The 17,426-nt window shown below is 40.3% G+C and overlaps 1 protein-coding gene across 1 annotated transcript in view; it reads left to right on the forward strand.

Moving 5' to 3' along the window:
- LOC146328343 (cilia- and flagella-associated protein 337-like) overlaps positions 1-17,426 on the forward strand; it is a 41,713-nt gene that overhangs the window by 4,167 nt on the left and 20,120 nt on the right. The window contains 9 exon segments of the mRNA XM_084716286.1: positions 215-298; positions 483-575; positions 771-942; positions 5,256-5,423; positions 6,698-6,846; positions 8,013-8,162; positions 9,672-9,836; positions 12,724-12,839; positions 16,700-16,830. Of these exon segments, the coding sequence (XP_084572412.1) occupies positions 215-298; positions 483-575; positions 771-942; positions 5,256-5,423; positions 6,698-6,846; positions 8,013-8,162; positions 9,672-9,836; positions 12,724-12,839; positions 16,700-16,830 (1,228 nt within the window).

Below are 17,426 nucleotides of genomic sequence, written 5' to 3' on the forward strand. Positions count from 1 at the left end.
TACTTTCAATTAGCAATTCTTTAATCTACAGATTTGAGGGTGACAGATAGAATTCTGTTGTATAACATGAATATTTTCCAGCTGTTTATCAATTATCAGCCAGGGAAATTGTTACATAATTAAATATATCATACTGATGTGATGCATTGCAGTTTATCTGTATGTCCCTCTGTTTCTAATAAACTCATTTGCACTCATTTCCCCTTATTTTCAGATAGCTGTGTCTTTCACAAGTAAGGAGGTGTGTTTTTATGACATAATGTTGAAACAAGACTTCAGCTGCAAGTATAAACTCCAGGTAAGAGCAGTAATACTCCTCCAAAAATAACAACATATATATATTCATGTATACACTTTTTTCTCTGGCATTTTCTGTCATCATAGTCACACTGTAGCACCCCAGATATTCAGTATCCAGAGTATATATAACCTGAAAAAATAGAGTGGACATGAAACATTATACACACTCTCTCTCTCTCCAGGGTCTGAAGTTTATTCCCTGGTGTCTAGACTACTGGGCAGATCCCTCTCACCCGGACCAGGCTGTCCTCACCATAGGAGACACTGGAGGACAGGTAATACAGAGACAGAAAAAAGTAAAGGAACAATAGAAAGAGAAGAAGGAGGGAGGCAGAACATTGTCAAGAGTTTTCATTTTTCTGCATCATCTATCCATAACTCTGTGTGTGTGTGTGTGTGTGTGTGTGTGTGTGTGTGTGTGTGTGTGTGTGTGTGTGTGTGTGTGTGTGTGTGTGTGTGTGTTATCCCAGGTCAGTGCTTTATATTTCACTTCAGCTCACATCTCTCTGTTTGAGAGATTCAGTCAGAGGACGGACTCAGATTCAGCAGATATCATCCAGTGGGACGAGGTGGTCAAAGGGAAGCATCGCTCCTGTTACACTGTGATGCACCAAGCACACGCGTCTGCCTGGGTTAGAAAAGGTAAGAAATACAAGGACACACTCAAAAAGTTCTATTTTCATGTGTCACAAAACATAGATACAAGTCTCTCTTTCAGTTTCTTTGATGATAGCCCAACGAGCCTTTACAAATGCACACAGGCATGTCTTTTTATCATTTCCTTCACTCTTCATTGTCCTGTCTCAACCCAAGCTTCTCTGGTTACACATCGACCATGTCATATTGTATGCAAATAAAGGGGCCAGCATGAAGAGATTACAATAGTAGATGTGTCTCAACATGCCTAAATATCAGAAAACTGGTATTGCTGCATAAACAAATTGCTATGAGTGTTATTAATCAACCTCAAAATCCGGCTGTTTTTCATTGCAGTAGTTAAAAAGCTGGTTCTGATTATTTGAAGTGGGATTGTATGACGAACTTGTCGACAGTCAGTGCATTAACCCCAGTAGATTCTAGTCTGCAAGCCCCCAGTAGAAGAAGCAGAGAGGGGCATCGGTTTTGAAGTAATGTACCGCTGTGGACAGTGTCAGCAGCAAAAGGTAATTTAGCCACTTACAAAAGTCCCAACTAAAAAAAAAAAACAATATCACTTTAAGTGTACACCGTATTATTTTCACTGCTTCACTTTGCTGTCAGACAGCCTTTTCTGATGGGAAACTGTTGTTATATAAGTCAAATACTACCCTCTCTAAACCAACCAAATGGGGGAAATCAGTAGTTTACCATTGGACAAGGTTGTCTGAGCAAAGTAAAGTGGACAAAATATTCTAAATACAGCATAGACTTAAACGGATGTGTATTCTTTCAGTTGGATTTTTTTAAGTAGGCAACATAACTTTTTTCCTGACCCTATCCATAGCAGTACATTGCTTAGCTGGTGCCTCTCTCTGCTTTCTCGAACTGGGGATGTGCCTCTACTGTAGTTAAAACACTGACTATCAACAAGTACCTCATACAACCCCATTTGAAATAATCCGAACTATCCCTTTAACTGCACTCATCCAGGCCCTCACATCAAACATCATGTTTATTAGTTGGTCAGAGTGATATCAAGGATACAAAATCAGTGTTTCACATGACAGAGAGAAAGAAAACAGGGTGTCGGACATATCTGACGCTCACACACACACTTTCACCTTGACAGCTGAGATGAGAGCCACTGTCTGCACTTGCTTGCTCACTTTTTCAGTATCACTATAATAACGGCTTATGCAACACCATGGAAATGCTTGGGTGTGTCTCTGTCACTGATGCACGCGCACACACACGCACACACACACACACAGTGACACACATGCAACGAGTCCTGAGTCATCCACTTTATAGTCTTGCATAGCCAGACTTTTGACTATTGGCATAAAGTCACGGGCTTGAGGTCTGGCCTCTCGAGACGCCCCCACTTCAGCTCAGCCCGGGTAACAAAGAGGTCGCTTAGTTGTATCTCAGTTGCATCATTCGTGTAGAGCCCCTCTGAAGAGTCATTGGGCTGTTTGATAATGATTCAGCAGAGGCAGCGCTCAGAGACTAGACTTGGCTGAAAGGGAAGATTCTGATAAAGGGTGGAAAACAAGAATAAAGTACATATAAATAAGCACAACAAATGGGAAAACAAAGGGACAACAAAAGAGCGGGAAGCAGAGGAGACAATGCCAAAACATTAAAAGCGCTGGTTAATTGAAATTTTGCAGCCTGCGTGTGCGTGTGCATGCGAAACAACAAGCGAGGATGTGTGCTGAGGATTGCTGTGAGTGCGTGTGGTGTTTTGAGAGTGCGAGAAAGGAAATGAGGGAGCTTGTGCGACTGTATGTGTGTGTGTTTGCATACCTCTGGGGTGCTGGTGCTGTTCTTTTGAAGTTGCCCACCCTGCAGTATGAGTGGGCTGTGTACCATTAGACATGGCTGGTTATCCAGACCTCCAAACCTTCGGGCTCACGGGCCACCAGAGAGAGGAGGGGAGGAGGAGGAGGACGACGGGGGGAAGGGGTGGTGGAACAGACAGGAAAATTGAGAGGAAATTAGGAGGAAATTGGGATGGACACAGACCCGTAAGGACAAGGAAGGGGAGCTGTAGAAGCATGTCTGCGAGAGAGAATGAGCATTAACATATCCACATAATGTTGTGATCAAAGAAATGAAAAAGAACATTAAGGATGAACGTCAGCGTTCTTCCCAAAATGTGCAGCGATTTGTTGCAGAACAAAAGAGGTTTGCTTTGATGTAGATATAAAGCGACTCCTGCTGTTCCTCTTTAAATTCTCACAGCAGTAAGTGTGACATTACATACATCACTGGCTCAAGCAGATGTTACGTATCTGGGTCTGCATCACAAATAGTTTGATTTATGATTTGTCCGTGTCAGTGAAAGAGAGAAGGCCTCATTAATCAATGATGAGTCATGCGGCGCTGTCTGAAACTCCACTGATCTTTTAATTCACAGGACGGAGAAAAGATGCGGTGTATGAAATATAATCAGACGTAATTATTTGCCCCAGCCATGCAGCTGATCTTTGACCTACGACTGTCACATGCCATCTCGCAACCCCGCGCTTATTTGTGCAGTATTTGAAAGCTAAGCAGCCTCTCTAATAGAGACGTGTGGCATCCAATTTAGCTGTTCTCAATCAAAGTGTTAATTGAGATAGATGGTGATGCAAGATCCATTACTTTTTCTGTAATACCAGTGAGCAAATCAAACCGGCCTAATTCTATGCTGTGCTGAGCGCCTGTGGATTGGTTGGTTTACTATACAGCAGGGTTGCAGTCAATGCACATTTAGCACAGCCGTTTCAGAGAGTGGATGTCCTTCAGAGTTCTGGTGGTGAAAGCTTTCTGGCATCAGCAGCGTGATGTGTCTAATTTGAAGAAATGAAATAAAATGAACAGTGTGTCATCATCAAAATATGTTGCAATGTATGTTGAATTTGTTGGAGTTAAAACTAATTTATTCCCTCTGCTGGTAACTTCTGTTGCTCCACACAGACGGACTGCTTGGAAGCCGGCGGCCTTTGTTCATAATCGTTCTCGTTTCTTCTCTCAAGAAAAGTTGGCGCAGATCAAATCTGTGTGGATAAACATGTTAATGAATGAACGTTAATCGGTCATGTCACCAGTGATCCTTCTCGACCCCTATGCCTTGCTCAATTATGTTGAGGCCATTTCACTGTGCAGTTTGAAGGACGCAATTCCCAAACTAAAGCCATCATCAAGTCTTTCAGATGTTATGACCACCCGATTCATAAAGGAGAGTTCTTCTTGGTATTTTGTCCATTATAGACAGCTCTCCTTGCCACTAGCGTGTGTTTCCTTCTGCCTTAAGCACACAGTTCTTCTGAAGAAACCTTGTCTTTGTGGATTACCAAATGGGCCAACTGGGCACTGGCAAGGGGCTCAAGCTCTCAAGAGCTTCTGTGTGAAGTCTCATGTCAATCACAGAGCCCCAAACGTTCTGCTGAAAAACTGAAGGAATGGCCAAAACATTCAATTTGAAGTCACAAGAAAGTAACTGTCGAAATCAGTGTGATCTGAATCTTATTATCTCATGATCTGCACATGCTCGGCTCTTTCAAATCTTAGTCAACAGGCAGAACTTTTTCAATAGTGGTCGTGATGCCTCCTCTTCTGACCTGCGGTGTTCCACAAGGCATCGTCCTTGGATCCACGTTGTGTTGTTCTGTACATGCTGCCACTGTGACGTATCATACATAAACACACAACTAGAGACCTTTGTTGTGTGGATGACATGGAAATTTATGTCCCATGAAAAACGAAGAAGCGAAGAAGACAGAAAAGACAGAAAATTAAGTGCAATATTTGACAGTGAAACCGAATTTGAAAAACAAGCTGTTAAAGTTGTTCAGTCATGGAGGAGCATCTCAAAAATTAGGAGTTATCACTCTCAGCCTGATCTTGTGAAGGTCATAGATTACTGTAATTGTTATAATTAATTGTTATTGTTATGATTATTATGATTATTATTGTCATTGTTGTTGCTGTTGATTTTTTGTTCTATTATATTTTTCTTTTATTTCTAATTGTCTAACTTTATTTTCTAATTATATTTTTTTCTGTTTCAACCATGTAAATCACTTTGTAACTTTGTGCTTTAGGAATAAAGTTTATAAAAAAAGAAAAAAGAGACAAAAGTTAATTTAGTTAAGCCTAATTGTCTGTTTGTGTGCTGTATTCCTCACACCCAGTTTCAAATTGACTTTAAATCACTAGCAGGCTTGTTCCTTCTCAGTGTTATTCACTCTTTTCTAGTCGTAGTAAAGCTAATTACAGTATCTGTCACACCTAATTTACTTTCACTTTCTGACTCTTTCCTGCTGCAGTACATTACCTTGGCTCACTGGAAGCCTTTGTGTCGTGCAGAACCAGACCGCAGAGCAGCATGGTGATCTGCTGGAGGGAAAAGGAAAGCAGGAATCTGCGAGTCACTTCTTTCTGTACAAAGAGGGGTGTGTGGGACATGGACCACCACCATGCACTCAATCTGATAGGTGGGGACCAATGTGTACTCAGACTAGTGATGCATACTTCTGATGTTAGAGCGAATAGTAAGTGTTTATCCTCATCTTGCCTTCTAAAGTTTTATTTATATAGCCTAAAATCACAAATTTATCTCAGAGAGCCTTACAATCCGTACAACATATAGCACCCTAGGGCAGGGGAGTAAAATCAATATCACAGTTAATTGCTACATTTACCTTGGAAACGATTAATAAACAATATCTTAAGTAGATCTGTGCACCTGATACTCTGTCCACAATGTGGAGCTCTTATTCTTTCTACGTGAAATAAGGAGAAAATAATGGATTATGATGATCATATCAATAAAATAACACTTAAGTATTTGTTTGTTAAAAGAATCAAACTAAAATACATCACATTTCACTTTCCACTACTCTGCTATTTTACATTCACATTTACATACATTTACATTTAGCTTCATTTTGTCCTGTCTTATCTTGAAACTGACTGAAACCAAAGCATGCCCACATGACGTCATCTTTTTTTTGTGTACCTCAGCTACACCCGCCCTTAGCTGCATTTCTCTAACGTGAGTTGTTTTATCTGTCCGAGTTAGCCAGGACACACATCGTTAAATTCATTGCTCGCAACTGCTGGTGGAACAATGCTGATTGCTTTAAAATTGATCTGACAAAGCTTAAGCCTAATTCATTTGCGTGTTACTAGTTGACTCTTCCTGATCCCTGCCCTTTTTAGCTATGTGCACCACAGCTGGGCAAGCTTGGTACCTGGCAGAACCCAGGCCAGTGTTCTCCTTTCCTGTTTCATGTGCTTAAATACAGGTATGCTATGTGCTATGCTTCAAAGAAAATCAAATTTCAAAGATGGCTATAAGATGTTGCAGGGGGACCTGTAAAAGTGCCAAATGTAATCAAATCTTAGGTTAGCTAATATAGCAAAATGGCTAGCTGGCTAGCTACTGATTCATGTAGATTAGCTAGCATTTTGCTGGCATTAACCATCAGTTGTAACTAGTTAGCTAACTGAACCATTTTCATAATTAGGTTTACTTTTCAACATAGGCAAGCCAGCACATAGCGTACCATACAGGAAATGTTGGCTGAGGTACGAAAAGGGGCAGGATGTAGAAAGGATCAATTGGAGAATGAAGTAGGTCCAACAATTCTGTGTTTTCACTGCAAACCAAGTGCCTAAAAACACTTTTCTATGTAGTTAACATAGTATGTATGTAATTAACTGTGGTTAATGCCTCTGCTAATTTGGACATTCTGATTGGTTGCAGCCACTGCAGGTGTGGATCATCAGGTTCTGTTGTGGAACCCTTACGTGACCTCAGAGCCAGTTTATGCGCTCAGGGGTCACACGAGCCCCGTCACTGCAGTCCGCTTCATAAAGACCAATCATCAACTGCTCAGCTACTCCAAAGATAAGGTAGGACTGTTAAAAAGGATAATATCATGATAAAGAGCTCTGTTGTTGTAGATTTTATCTGTTGCCCATACATCAAAAGGAGAAAGTACACAGGAGTCCAGTGTGTCTTACACTGAAACTGATTTAATGAAACTTGGTCAAGGAGAATAAAAGAATAATCAGCACATGCTTTGTCCAGACGTTCCCTTCAATTCTGAAGTTTTGGTCCTTTGGGATAGTATTTAAACATTCTCAGATAATGCCATAAATAATCTTTGCCAAACAGTCAAACCCAACACATCTGCAGCACATAGAATTAGCCTGTTGGCCTGCAAATCCAAAACAAGTGAAGCATGAATGTGCAAGATCTGAGACCACAGCTCAGCACCCTTTCCTCCTATTCCTCGCAGGGTCAGTGATATGATAAGAGTTAACATCTGCTCCTTTGAGAGACACAAGGCAAACACATCTCCGACCTTAGCCGCCATAGTAATATTATCAGGTTGTTTCCTTGTTTATCTCAAAGGACCAGACAGCTGCATCTACTGTCTCAAGGGGAAATTAAGTTCAGGCCTCCCAGTGAGCTCAGTTCCTCAGTACGATACCTGAATTCAGAAAATTCCCTATTAATTGTTATACCTTGCTGTAATTACTGCAGAGGAAGGAGGCCGTGGTGCAGATGATTGGTCGCCTGTTTCACACTGTTGCCATTATAAGAGCCAGCGTTTCTCAAAATTAGGACCGCATTTCCTTTAAAGCCCTCTTCTTTCAGATGCAGAGAGGATGTTGCTGCTTGAGCTGTTTTTCCTCTCCTCGTTGTAGCACTGTGCATGTTTGTCTTCTCTTTGGCTTTTCTGAAGATAATGAATATTTTAGGAGTGATTTATGTTCCATCTGCCTTCTGCTCAAACACCATCTGCCATTGCAAGAAACTCTGAAAGCTTTACTTCAGTTTCTTGTGGAAGAACTCCTGGAACAGCGGCAGTCTTCTTGTCTTGTGCCGTAAATGAATATGACTAAGTGGCGATAAAACTGTGTAGAGGCTGCTACTCTCTTTGATAAACATTGTATTTGTTCTGTAATTATGATAATGTCTTTTGATAATAATTGTTTTTAAAATACGTACTTAACTTTTTTCAGTGCATATGGTGATTCATATAACTTCTATGTCTACATAAACTTTTCAGGTTCTGTGTCTATGGGATGTATCGAGTCAGCGGTGTGTTCACCGTCTGGCCAGTGTCTTCCCAAAGACGCAAGAGGACGCACGCACGCTCCTGTTCCTCCATGAGGAGCGTCAACTCCTCCTGCTTTCCTTCAACAGGAGATGTGTCGATGTGATATAAACTGACTATGAAGCACAATGTTACTCAAACAGCTAGATCTGCGTTATATATGCTTGTCTCCTTTATGACATGTTCATTGTGCTGATGTTCACTGTGCTCTCTCTGTCTATGGAAACCCATTACCACCAACGTGATGAAAAAAAAAGATTCTGTAAGCCATTTTAATGGGAAAGGTTTTCACAATGATGCATTAGTATCTAAAAATAATGAGAAACCTTCTCAAAATAATGAGAAACCTATTTCAAGAAAGTTTGTCATTATTTTTAGATACTAACTCAGAATATTTCTCACACAATTTTTTATGACATTGTTTTATAGACTGACCTGACTGACTGCCAGTGTCTCTGCACTGATTGCTACATTAACTGAATTAAAAAGTTCATCCTTGACATTGGAAGCAGCAGTTGACAAAACAATGAGGTCAAAGTTGATTCAGTAGCTTTCAATCATATAACATGCTCTTAATAAGTACAGCAGATGGAGTTTGTCTACTTGGACAGAAAATATAGATGTTAAAATTTCCTACTTTAATAAAATCTAAGCTACATTCACTAAATTAACATCGAGTGAGGTGAGAGTGTTTTGTCACTTCTACAATAGTTTCTTCAGACAATGAAATGCAAAAATCTTAATAAACCTGTAGGCTGTATCAGGTGTTTATATGTCTGTAGACAGATTTTGTCAATACAACACAGAAAATTAAGGCGAGGACGGGTGTGGTCCCACACATGAGTACTGACTACTTATGAAGCTGGAGACCATCCGGCGTTGTTAAATTAGACATATTAATGCCTGGCAGAGTTTTCAAAATCACTTCTGTGGTAGTTCCCTCTACAGGAGGCATCTGCAGGACCACATGTAGCCATGATGACACACAGACTCACAAGGTGAAAACATTATGAACCGCACGCTGTCACAGCTGGTAACGGTGTAGTAATGACTACTGAGTACTTCAACATGTTGAGTGTTGCCGTTGGTGTGATCCCGTCACAAGATGGTCTCTAGTGTCTGAGCTAAAATTTGTATGTTTTAATAATATTTACAGTTACAGTTTGATATAACTCACACATCAAATTCAGCAGAGGTTTCACAGAGGAATAATGCTTTTCTATTTATGTGTCATTATTATATTTCATTGCATGTTTTGTTCCTGTTGCCCCACTCCATGACAGATTTTCTCAGCTGGTATTAGTTTCCAACACAGCACCACCACACAAATAATAAAATAGCTAATGCATCCAGTATGAACTGCTCTCGTTTTAAAAAGTGCATCCACTCTTGATTTTTTCCCCCTCTGCTTTTATTCCCACTTGACAGCAGCATTAGTTGCATATTTCCTTCAGTGGTGGCTTAGCACTAAAATAAAGTGTAACGAAGCGTGGAGAATGGTTTGGCTGTGTGAGTCATTAAAGAATATATCAGCGGAAGCTGCCTGTCTCGCAGCATAAAAAGGATCAGACTCTTTTTGATGATTGATATCCCCTCTCTTCCTCTCTGCAGGTAGTCAGCAGTGACTCTGCCTCCTCTGTGATCTGCTGGCTTGCTGACACGGGCCAAAAGGTCAAGCAGTTCCACCGTTGTCATGGCAACGCCGAGATCTCCACCATGGCCCTGGATGGTACGCAGACCCGGCTGTTTACTGCGGGCACTGACGGGGAGGTTAAAGTAGGTGGACAGGCACACACTCGCACGCTCGTTCAGCTGTGAACCATACAGCTCCAGGTCAGTCCTCACAGAGATGCAAACTCAGGAGGAAAATGGGAGGAAATAGAGTTTGTTGAAATGATGTCAAGAGGAAGGTGAAGTGGATGAAATTCTTAGAATTTTTTTTTTTAAAGGATTTGTAATTACTACTAAAAAAAAAGAACATTTCACTGACTTAAGTAATTTCCAAAATTAAACAGCGATGTCATCAGAAACAAATGGGTTTTTTGCTCTGCTGTTTAACCTTAACCCACTGACATTGTTCTATGCACACTCTCCTTCATCACAATAAACTGCATCAGTGAGAGTGAGTGTGTTGGAACTGTGTAAATCATTTGCATATATACAGCACTTGTACCCACTTTTGCCTCTCATTCACTGATTTGCACACCGATGGCAGCAGACTTTGACATGCAAGGTGCTGACCAACTATCAGGAGAAGTTTGGGATTCAGTGTCTTTCCTAAGCTTGGGATCAAACCACAAACCAGAGTCCTGCGCAGGTCCGGTTTTGCAAACCCATCCCTGCCTGCACCCACAAAGTGAGACCTGTTACGAAAGTTTTATCTGTAAGTCAGTCAGCCTGCCTGGAATGTGAATATCTGCCCTGTGACCTGAAGCCACAATTAAACACATACACAGTCAGTGCCTGTACTTCTGCAGCTGTGGATGTGTTTCTATAGTGATGACAAACCTAGCTTGCGGCTATCAAAAGCTAATAATTTTTGTAACTTTTTACGAGCAGCAAAACCCATGACAATGTTATTCACACAGACTCTGATGACACCAAATTTCTCCCAAATGGTTTGTGTTGAGGTTTGTGAAAGTATAAGTCAGTTTTTAAAAAAAATATTTTTTTCAGTTTTCAGTCACAGTTTAGTTCAGTTTAGGCAAGAAAACTACTTGGTTAGGTTTAGGAAAAGATCATGATTTTCTCTGCCATGTAGGTGTGAATAGTCACACTGGGTTTTCTATCTTGGGTACAAACAATATTGTTAACTACGGGCACACAGGTGCCTGTCTCTGCTATGGTAGGCTGCGTACACATGTGTGTAAATAGCCACGTTTGATATTCTATTCTAGTGTTGCTGGCTAGTGACATCTGGGTGCAAATAACATCTGACGTCAAAATGTTTTTTTTCTAAAACACAAAATGTGACAAACATTCATTATTCAAGTCAACAGGTATAACCACATTTCTGAGCAGCTCAGGGGCTTTGGAGGTGGAGCAGGTTACCCACCCAAACAGCTGGCAGTAGAGCACTTCAGCGGTTACAGACATGGACGGAGCCTTCTGTCCATAGTCTATGTCCATACTTCTGAATGTTTTCTGAAAGCTTAAGGATACAGATGAAACGGAGCAGTACTTTTTGGTAATCATGGGGGCATACTGGCACAGCCAGTACAAGCAAGGCACAACCACAGGACACAACAAGAACGATTTAAAAATCCAATTGCATTTTAAATAATAAAAATAAAAATCTCTGTCCACATTTCGTGATGTGTTTAATGGCTGCACAGACCAACTCCATCAACAACACTGCCTCTGCTTTTGTCTCTTTTCAAGAGGTACATTATTACAACCTCCCCCTGGATTTGTCAGTGTTGTTGTCAGAAACTTTTGACTCTTCTTCTTTGGGGTTGACTCAGCTTGGTGCCCATAGTGGATATATTTCTTAACATACATGCCAACATAAAGGATGCATGGAAGTATTTGGGCTATAATGGTTATATTGTTTAAAACATACAAATCTATATTTGTATGTAAATGGAGCATAAATGAGCCTTCAGGGGAGAGTCCTGTGTTTAACCAGTTCATCCACCACAACCTCCTCTCTACAGTTGTTGCTCTTCATAGCCAAATTAGGGTCTTTGTGTAATAGCTGAATAGGTGCTGTGTGACTATTCTCGTCCGCATGCAAATAGACTCTCCGAAAAATGTTATAATTCTCTCTATTCTTCCCTCTCTAATTATGTGTGTGCACATACAAGCATGTGTGTCTTCTCTGGACAGAATTGTCTCTTGCACAGCTTTTTATTTTCCTTTGAGTTTCAAATTTCAAAACATGTGGTGCTCTGTGACTGTATTTGCACTCTGCATTCAAGCACTGCACTGCATAATGACTCCGAGCCTAGTGCAATTATTGCTCTCAACAGATTAAGAAAATAATGAAATAATAATTATAATTATGCTTATTACAATCAATATAATCAACCACATCAGCTCTCTGACCACATGAGCCCTTGTAAGAATGCAGCCATGTGTATCCTGTGCATGTGCAAGCAGTGTCAGGTATACACTCACGTGCCATTTGAAACAGCTACACACTTTAACCTCAGCAGGCCAATTAGTAACAAGATGCATCATCTCTCCAATTTTCATCAACACTGAACCTGTTGTGTAGCAGTTAGGGCCATTCAGAATTTGAAATTTTGACCTTTTAATTACAGCATTCCCATTGGGCCAATCAGTGTTTCTTTGTTAAATGCCAGAAGACAGATCCAAACTGCAGTATCATGCAACATGGGACAGACTGTGTGAGATATAACCTGAGGTATCAAGTGGGTGGTCAATTTTTTTTCTTATTTCAAAACATCTTGACTTAGAATAAGCAGTTGTAGTGCCTTTGAACAGTGAATACGACTGTTACCATTTCTGGCACGTCTTTCTTTTCCAGGCAAGAAAAAAAAATGTGAAGGCTGATAAAACACGTACAGTTTAGTGGCATAATGTTTTGCTAAATGTCCTAATAAACATGATGGTGACATGTTTACTGGCATTTGGGGGCGCTTTGAAACAAAGCACATTTGACGTGATGATGGCAGTTTAATTATGCCATCTTTTGCAGGTGTGGGACTTCAATGGCCACTGCCTCCACAGGATGAATGCCGGCCTGGGTCGGGCTGTGGACATCTCACAGATTCTTCTTCTGAGGAGTAGTATCCTGGTGATGGGCTGGGAAAGGTACAGTAAATGTGTGTTTTTAAAGGTGAAATGTGGATTACTTATTGATAGTCAGTGTATTGCCTACAGTAGATGGTGGATGACACACCCCCAGGTCGGAGAAGCAGAGGAGTACCTGCACAAAGCTAAGCAGTATACTGCTGTGGACAGGGTCAGCAGCAAAAATGTATTTAAAAAAATAAAAAAAAAAGGCAGATCTAAAAAAAGATCAAATTTGAGTAATACATTATATTTGCAATATTTTCACCACTTCAGTCTTTTCTGATGGGAAACCTCTGTTATATGAGCCAAATATTGTTCTCTCTCACTCAACCCCATTCCATTGGCAAATTTAGGTAATTGGTAATTTTACCTTGCAGAACAGAACAGCTTCTGTTCTACTTCTGCCTTCATCTATTAATTCATTTTTGTTATTGTGTGACTTTGGTGAATCTGAAGTAATGTTAAAACACAAAAGTCGCACGATAACACAGAGGCAGTCGTAGCCCAGCAACTCCCAACTTTTCTGTGAGATAAAATCGCTGTTTTTCCAATGGAGTTTGGTTGGTTTGGAGAAAGTGATATTTAACATGTAACTTATATAACAACAGCTTCCCATCAGAGAAGGCTGACATTGTTTTTCTTGGGTGGGACATTTCTTTTAGGTGTCTAAAATACGTTTTACTGTTGACCCTGTCCACACCAGTACATTGCTTAGCTTCCATGACTGGGACTCCTACTGCTTATCCAATCTTATCTAAATATGGATAAGTACCTCATACAACTTTGCTTAAAAAAATATAATAAAATCTGAACTATCCCATGACTGTGATTATTATTTTTTTTCTTGCTCATTATGCATCTTCTGTTTTGCTTGTTAAGATACAAAATGTGCAAAACTGGCAAACTAAAAATGTGTGCAAATTCAAATATAAGACCCAGATGAATTTCTAGTGTTTTGATGCAGTAGCACCCTCACAGACTGTGTGTTTGCACACTTTGTATGAAAGAGACTGCACCTGTCAAATAGTCAGTGAGTATTTGAGAAATACTCTGTGTGTGTGTATGTGTGTGTGTATGTGTGTGTGTGTGTGTGTGTGTGTGTGTGTGTGTGTGTGTTTGTGTTTCTGTCCTCTTCTGCTCCCTGTGCTTGCCAACGACTCAGAGCCAACCAGACATCTGGACTCTAACGAGTATCGCTGCCTCATATTTGTGCGTGCGCATGTGTGTGTGTTTGTAGGTTTGTGTATGTGTTTCTTTGTACACCCACATCACATCCACTCTTCATCTTCATCATCATCATTTCACACCCAGTGAGCTGAACTCAGCAGTGTGCTATCATCAAGTTTTATGACTCTCTCTCTTTCAGTCTTTCTCTCTTTTCTGCACACACACACGCGCACACACACACACCCATGCACTGTCTTGCTCTCTGGGGTGTCACAGCGGTAAAGAGAACATTGACGACAGATCAGCAGCAGTAAAAGAAAATACTGCTGTTATGACTTTCATCACTCATATCATTTCCTGTTTCTTCACATCCAACTAGACCACAGTTTAATCCATACGGTGCTCTGTCGCATGGCATCCAATTCCTAAATCCTACTGCCTTCTGCCGCTGGTACGACCTAAAGCAGCCTGAAACATACACATCCCACTGACACACGTATTCCTCAGTTTGAAACGACAGTGCATCAACAATATAAAGCAATAAAAGCGCTGTAATGACATAAAGTAAGAGGTCAAAGGAGTAGGTGTGCTGAAAACCTGAGATGAGATGAATATGATGAATATGCATGAGGTCCACTGCTGCACTGTAGTGGAAAGAAACAGCTTCCGTGTTCTTTACACTGTAGGTTAACACTGCCCTGACGCAAACCCTGTGCAAAGAAGAATTTGAATCTGATCATTTAAATTGAAATAATCTTACACATTTTTCCAATGGAGCGTGATAAATTTTATTAAAGTCAAATATAGGCTCTACCTGAAATAAGATGTCTCATTCAAAAATGGTCCAGAATGCAGCTTTTCTTTAGGGTGAAAAATCTAAAAGTAATTTGCTCAGACTCAGACTGCAGTCTCCTTTTTAACCTTTCCATACGCACATTGTACAACTACTATACTACTAATACCACTACTACTACAACTCCTTCTGCCACTAATGTTACTGCTACAAATATTAGCTTTATTAGTACTTCTACTTCTGGTACTGGTGCTTCTCTTTCTATTACTACTACTACTATTACTGTCACTGCTATTGTTTCTGTTGGTAATAATCTGCTCATTTAGAATTAGTTTTTCTTTCAGATGGAAAATCTGAAAGTAATTAGCCCGGTTTCAAACTTAAACGTCCATTTTGAATCTTACCATACATCCACATTGTACTAATAATATTACTTCTGTAACTTCTTCTGCCATTTTTACTGCTGAATATTGCTTCTGCAACGACCACTGCTATTAATATTAATGCCACTCCTATTATTTCTAATACTATTACAGCTGTTACTGTTACTGCTGTACCGCTACTACAGTATATGTAGTTCTAAGATCTCTACTATACTGCGCTATCACTACTTCTACTATCAGTCCTACTACAGTACTCCTACTATTACTTCTATTATGACTGTTTCTCCTACTGCTAGAGCTATAACTATTACTTCTACTGCTATACTATTACTGTTGCTGCTTCCTCTACTGCTAGTACTGTTACTGCAACTGCTGCTATTACAGGTACATTTACTACATATTATGCTTCTTCTGATACTTCTACTAGAGCTGCTACAGCTACTACTAAGATGACTATAACTGCTATTACCGCTGCTGCTCCTGCTACTATTACTGTTACTATTAGAACCACTTTAACTACATTAGCCTACTGTCATTGTTACTACAACTGCTAGGGCTACTATTACTACCACGATTGCTATTATCCCTGCTACTACTGCTATAGCCACCGATACTACTATTACTACTACTTCTTTTACAACTACCATCTAATACCATCTGTAATATTATTACTACTGCCACTGCCATCCCTGCTGCTGTCATTGCTGCTACTGCAACTGGTTTTTGATGACTTTAGACTCGACTTGACAAAATCAGACTTACTACTTGACTTGGACTTCACTTGTGCCTTCACTTGGACTTGAGCCTTTTGACTTGAAAATACTCGATACCTTCCCCCAAGCCTGCAGATTAAAAAATCAGTTATTTAAAAAGTGTGAATGCACAAATCAATTAATTTCCGCTCATTTCCTGAATCAGCTCATGTTAACACTATTAATTCCCATCAAGTCGACACTTAATTCCCCAGATCAGCTTTGTTTGAACAAATCCCACACCATCCGGAAAGTTGCATGAGAAAACCATGAAGAACTTGACATTACTTTACCGCGCACAGTTCGTCGATAGTTTCATTCATGAACAAAAACTACAAAATGGCTGACAAAAAATGACATGCGAGACACATAGGTCAGAAATTACAGATGGAGATGCAGCAACCTCCAACTTTGACATTTTAAGTTGTACACAGAACATTAAGTCAAGGCTCGTTGTTAAAATGACTGGCAAAGAACTCATTATGACTTGTTTAGGACTTGCAAACTCAAAGTTTAGGACATGGAGCTACTACTACTGATACCCTACTGCTAATATCACTACTACTATTACTGCTACCACTGTTGCTGCCATCAACAACTAATTATAATGATAATTTACAAAATGAACAGATTCCTGATTAGCAAATGTACCATGAACTGCATGGAGTGAGTGAGTGTGTCTTGATGGACCAGGTTGTTTTGTAGAGAAAGTCTAGGATGTGTGTCACATACCTTTACACCTCTCTCACGTCTCATCGTCACCTTCTCTCTGTGTCTCTGCAGGATGTTAACAGTTTTCCGTCTGCATTCCTTCTCGCAGTCCTTTGTTGAACCGTCAGAGTGGAAGGGAGGCGTTCAGCATCGCAGCGATGTGCTCTGTGCTGCATTTCAGCCCCCACAGACTCTGGTCACAGGTGTGTGGGTGTGTTGTCTGTGTATTTGTGTGTGTGTGTGTGTAGGTGTACAAGCACCTTTGATATTGACAAGAAAACTGACAAGAGACGCTGTAAATGAAAAGATGACAGTAATTTCACCTACACACACTGTTCACCTACACACTTTAATAAGTAACTGACTTATTGTGCGAACTTTTATTTGAAGAGGTGTGCACTCAGTGTCATGAGAGTGCGTGTGCGTGTGCGTGTGCGTGTGCGGTCCTGTATTTCTGTGTGTTCTCTAACACTTTTGTGGCTTAAATTAAGAATGAGGGCTCATGCAGAGGAAAGAGAACGATGGAAAGAAGGAAAAAAAACATGCTGTGAGATGAAAATGAAACTTTGAAAAAACAAAGAAGTGGGAGCAGTTATCTGCTGATTAAAGTAAATGGTGTTGTTATCAAAGGACTCATGCTCCACATGTCTCTCTCTGCTGGAAATAGCTCCATGTTTTTATGTGTGTTGGCACACATGTGTAGGCAAAGAGAGACTTAACATATTTCAGAATTCACAATCAAAAAAACAACTGCACTTGTACTACAACTCAATCTAGCAAATACTAACTACTAAGAATT

This window comes from Lutjanus erythropterus, chromosome 4, assembly GCF_056507025.1.
Source record: "Lutjanus erythropterus isolate fLutEry1 chromosome 4, fLutEry1.hap2, whole genome shotgun sequence".
In the NCBI taxonomy this organism is placed as follows: Eukaryota; Metazoa; Chordata; class Actinopteri; order Lutjaniformes; family Lutjanidae; genus Lutjanus; species Lutjanus erythropterus.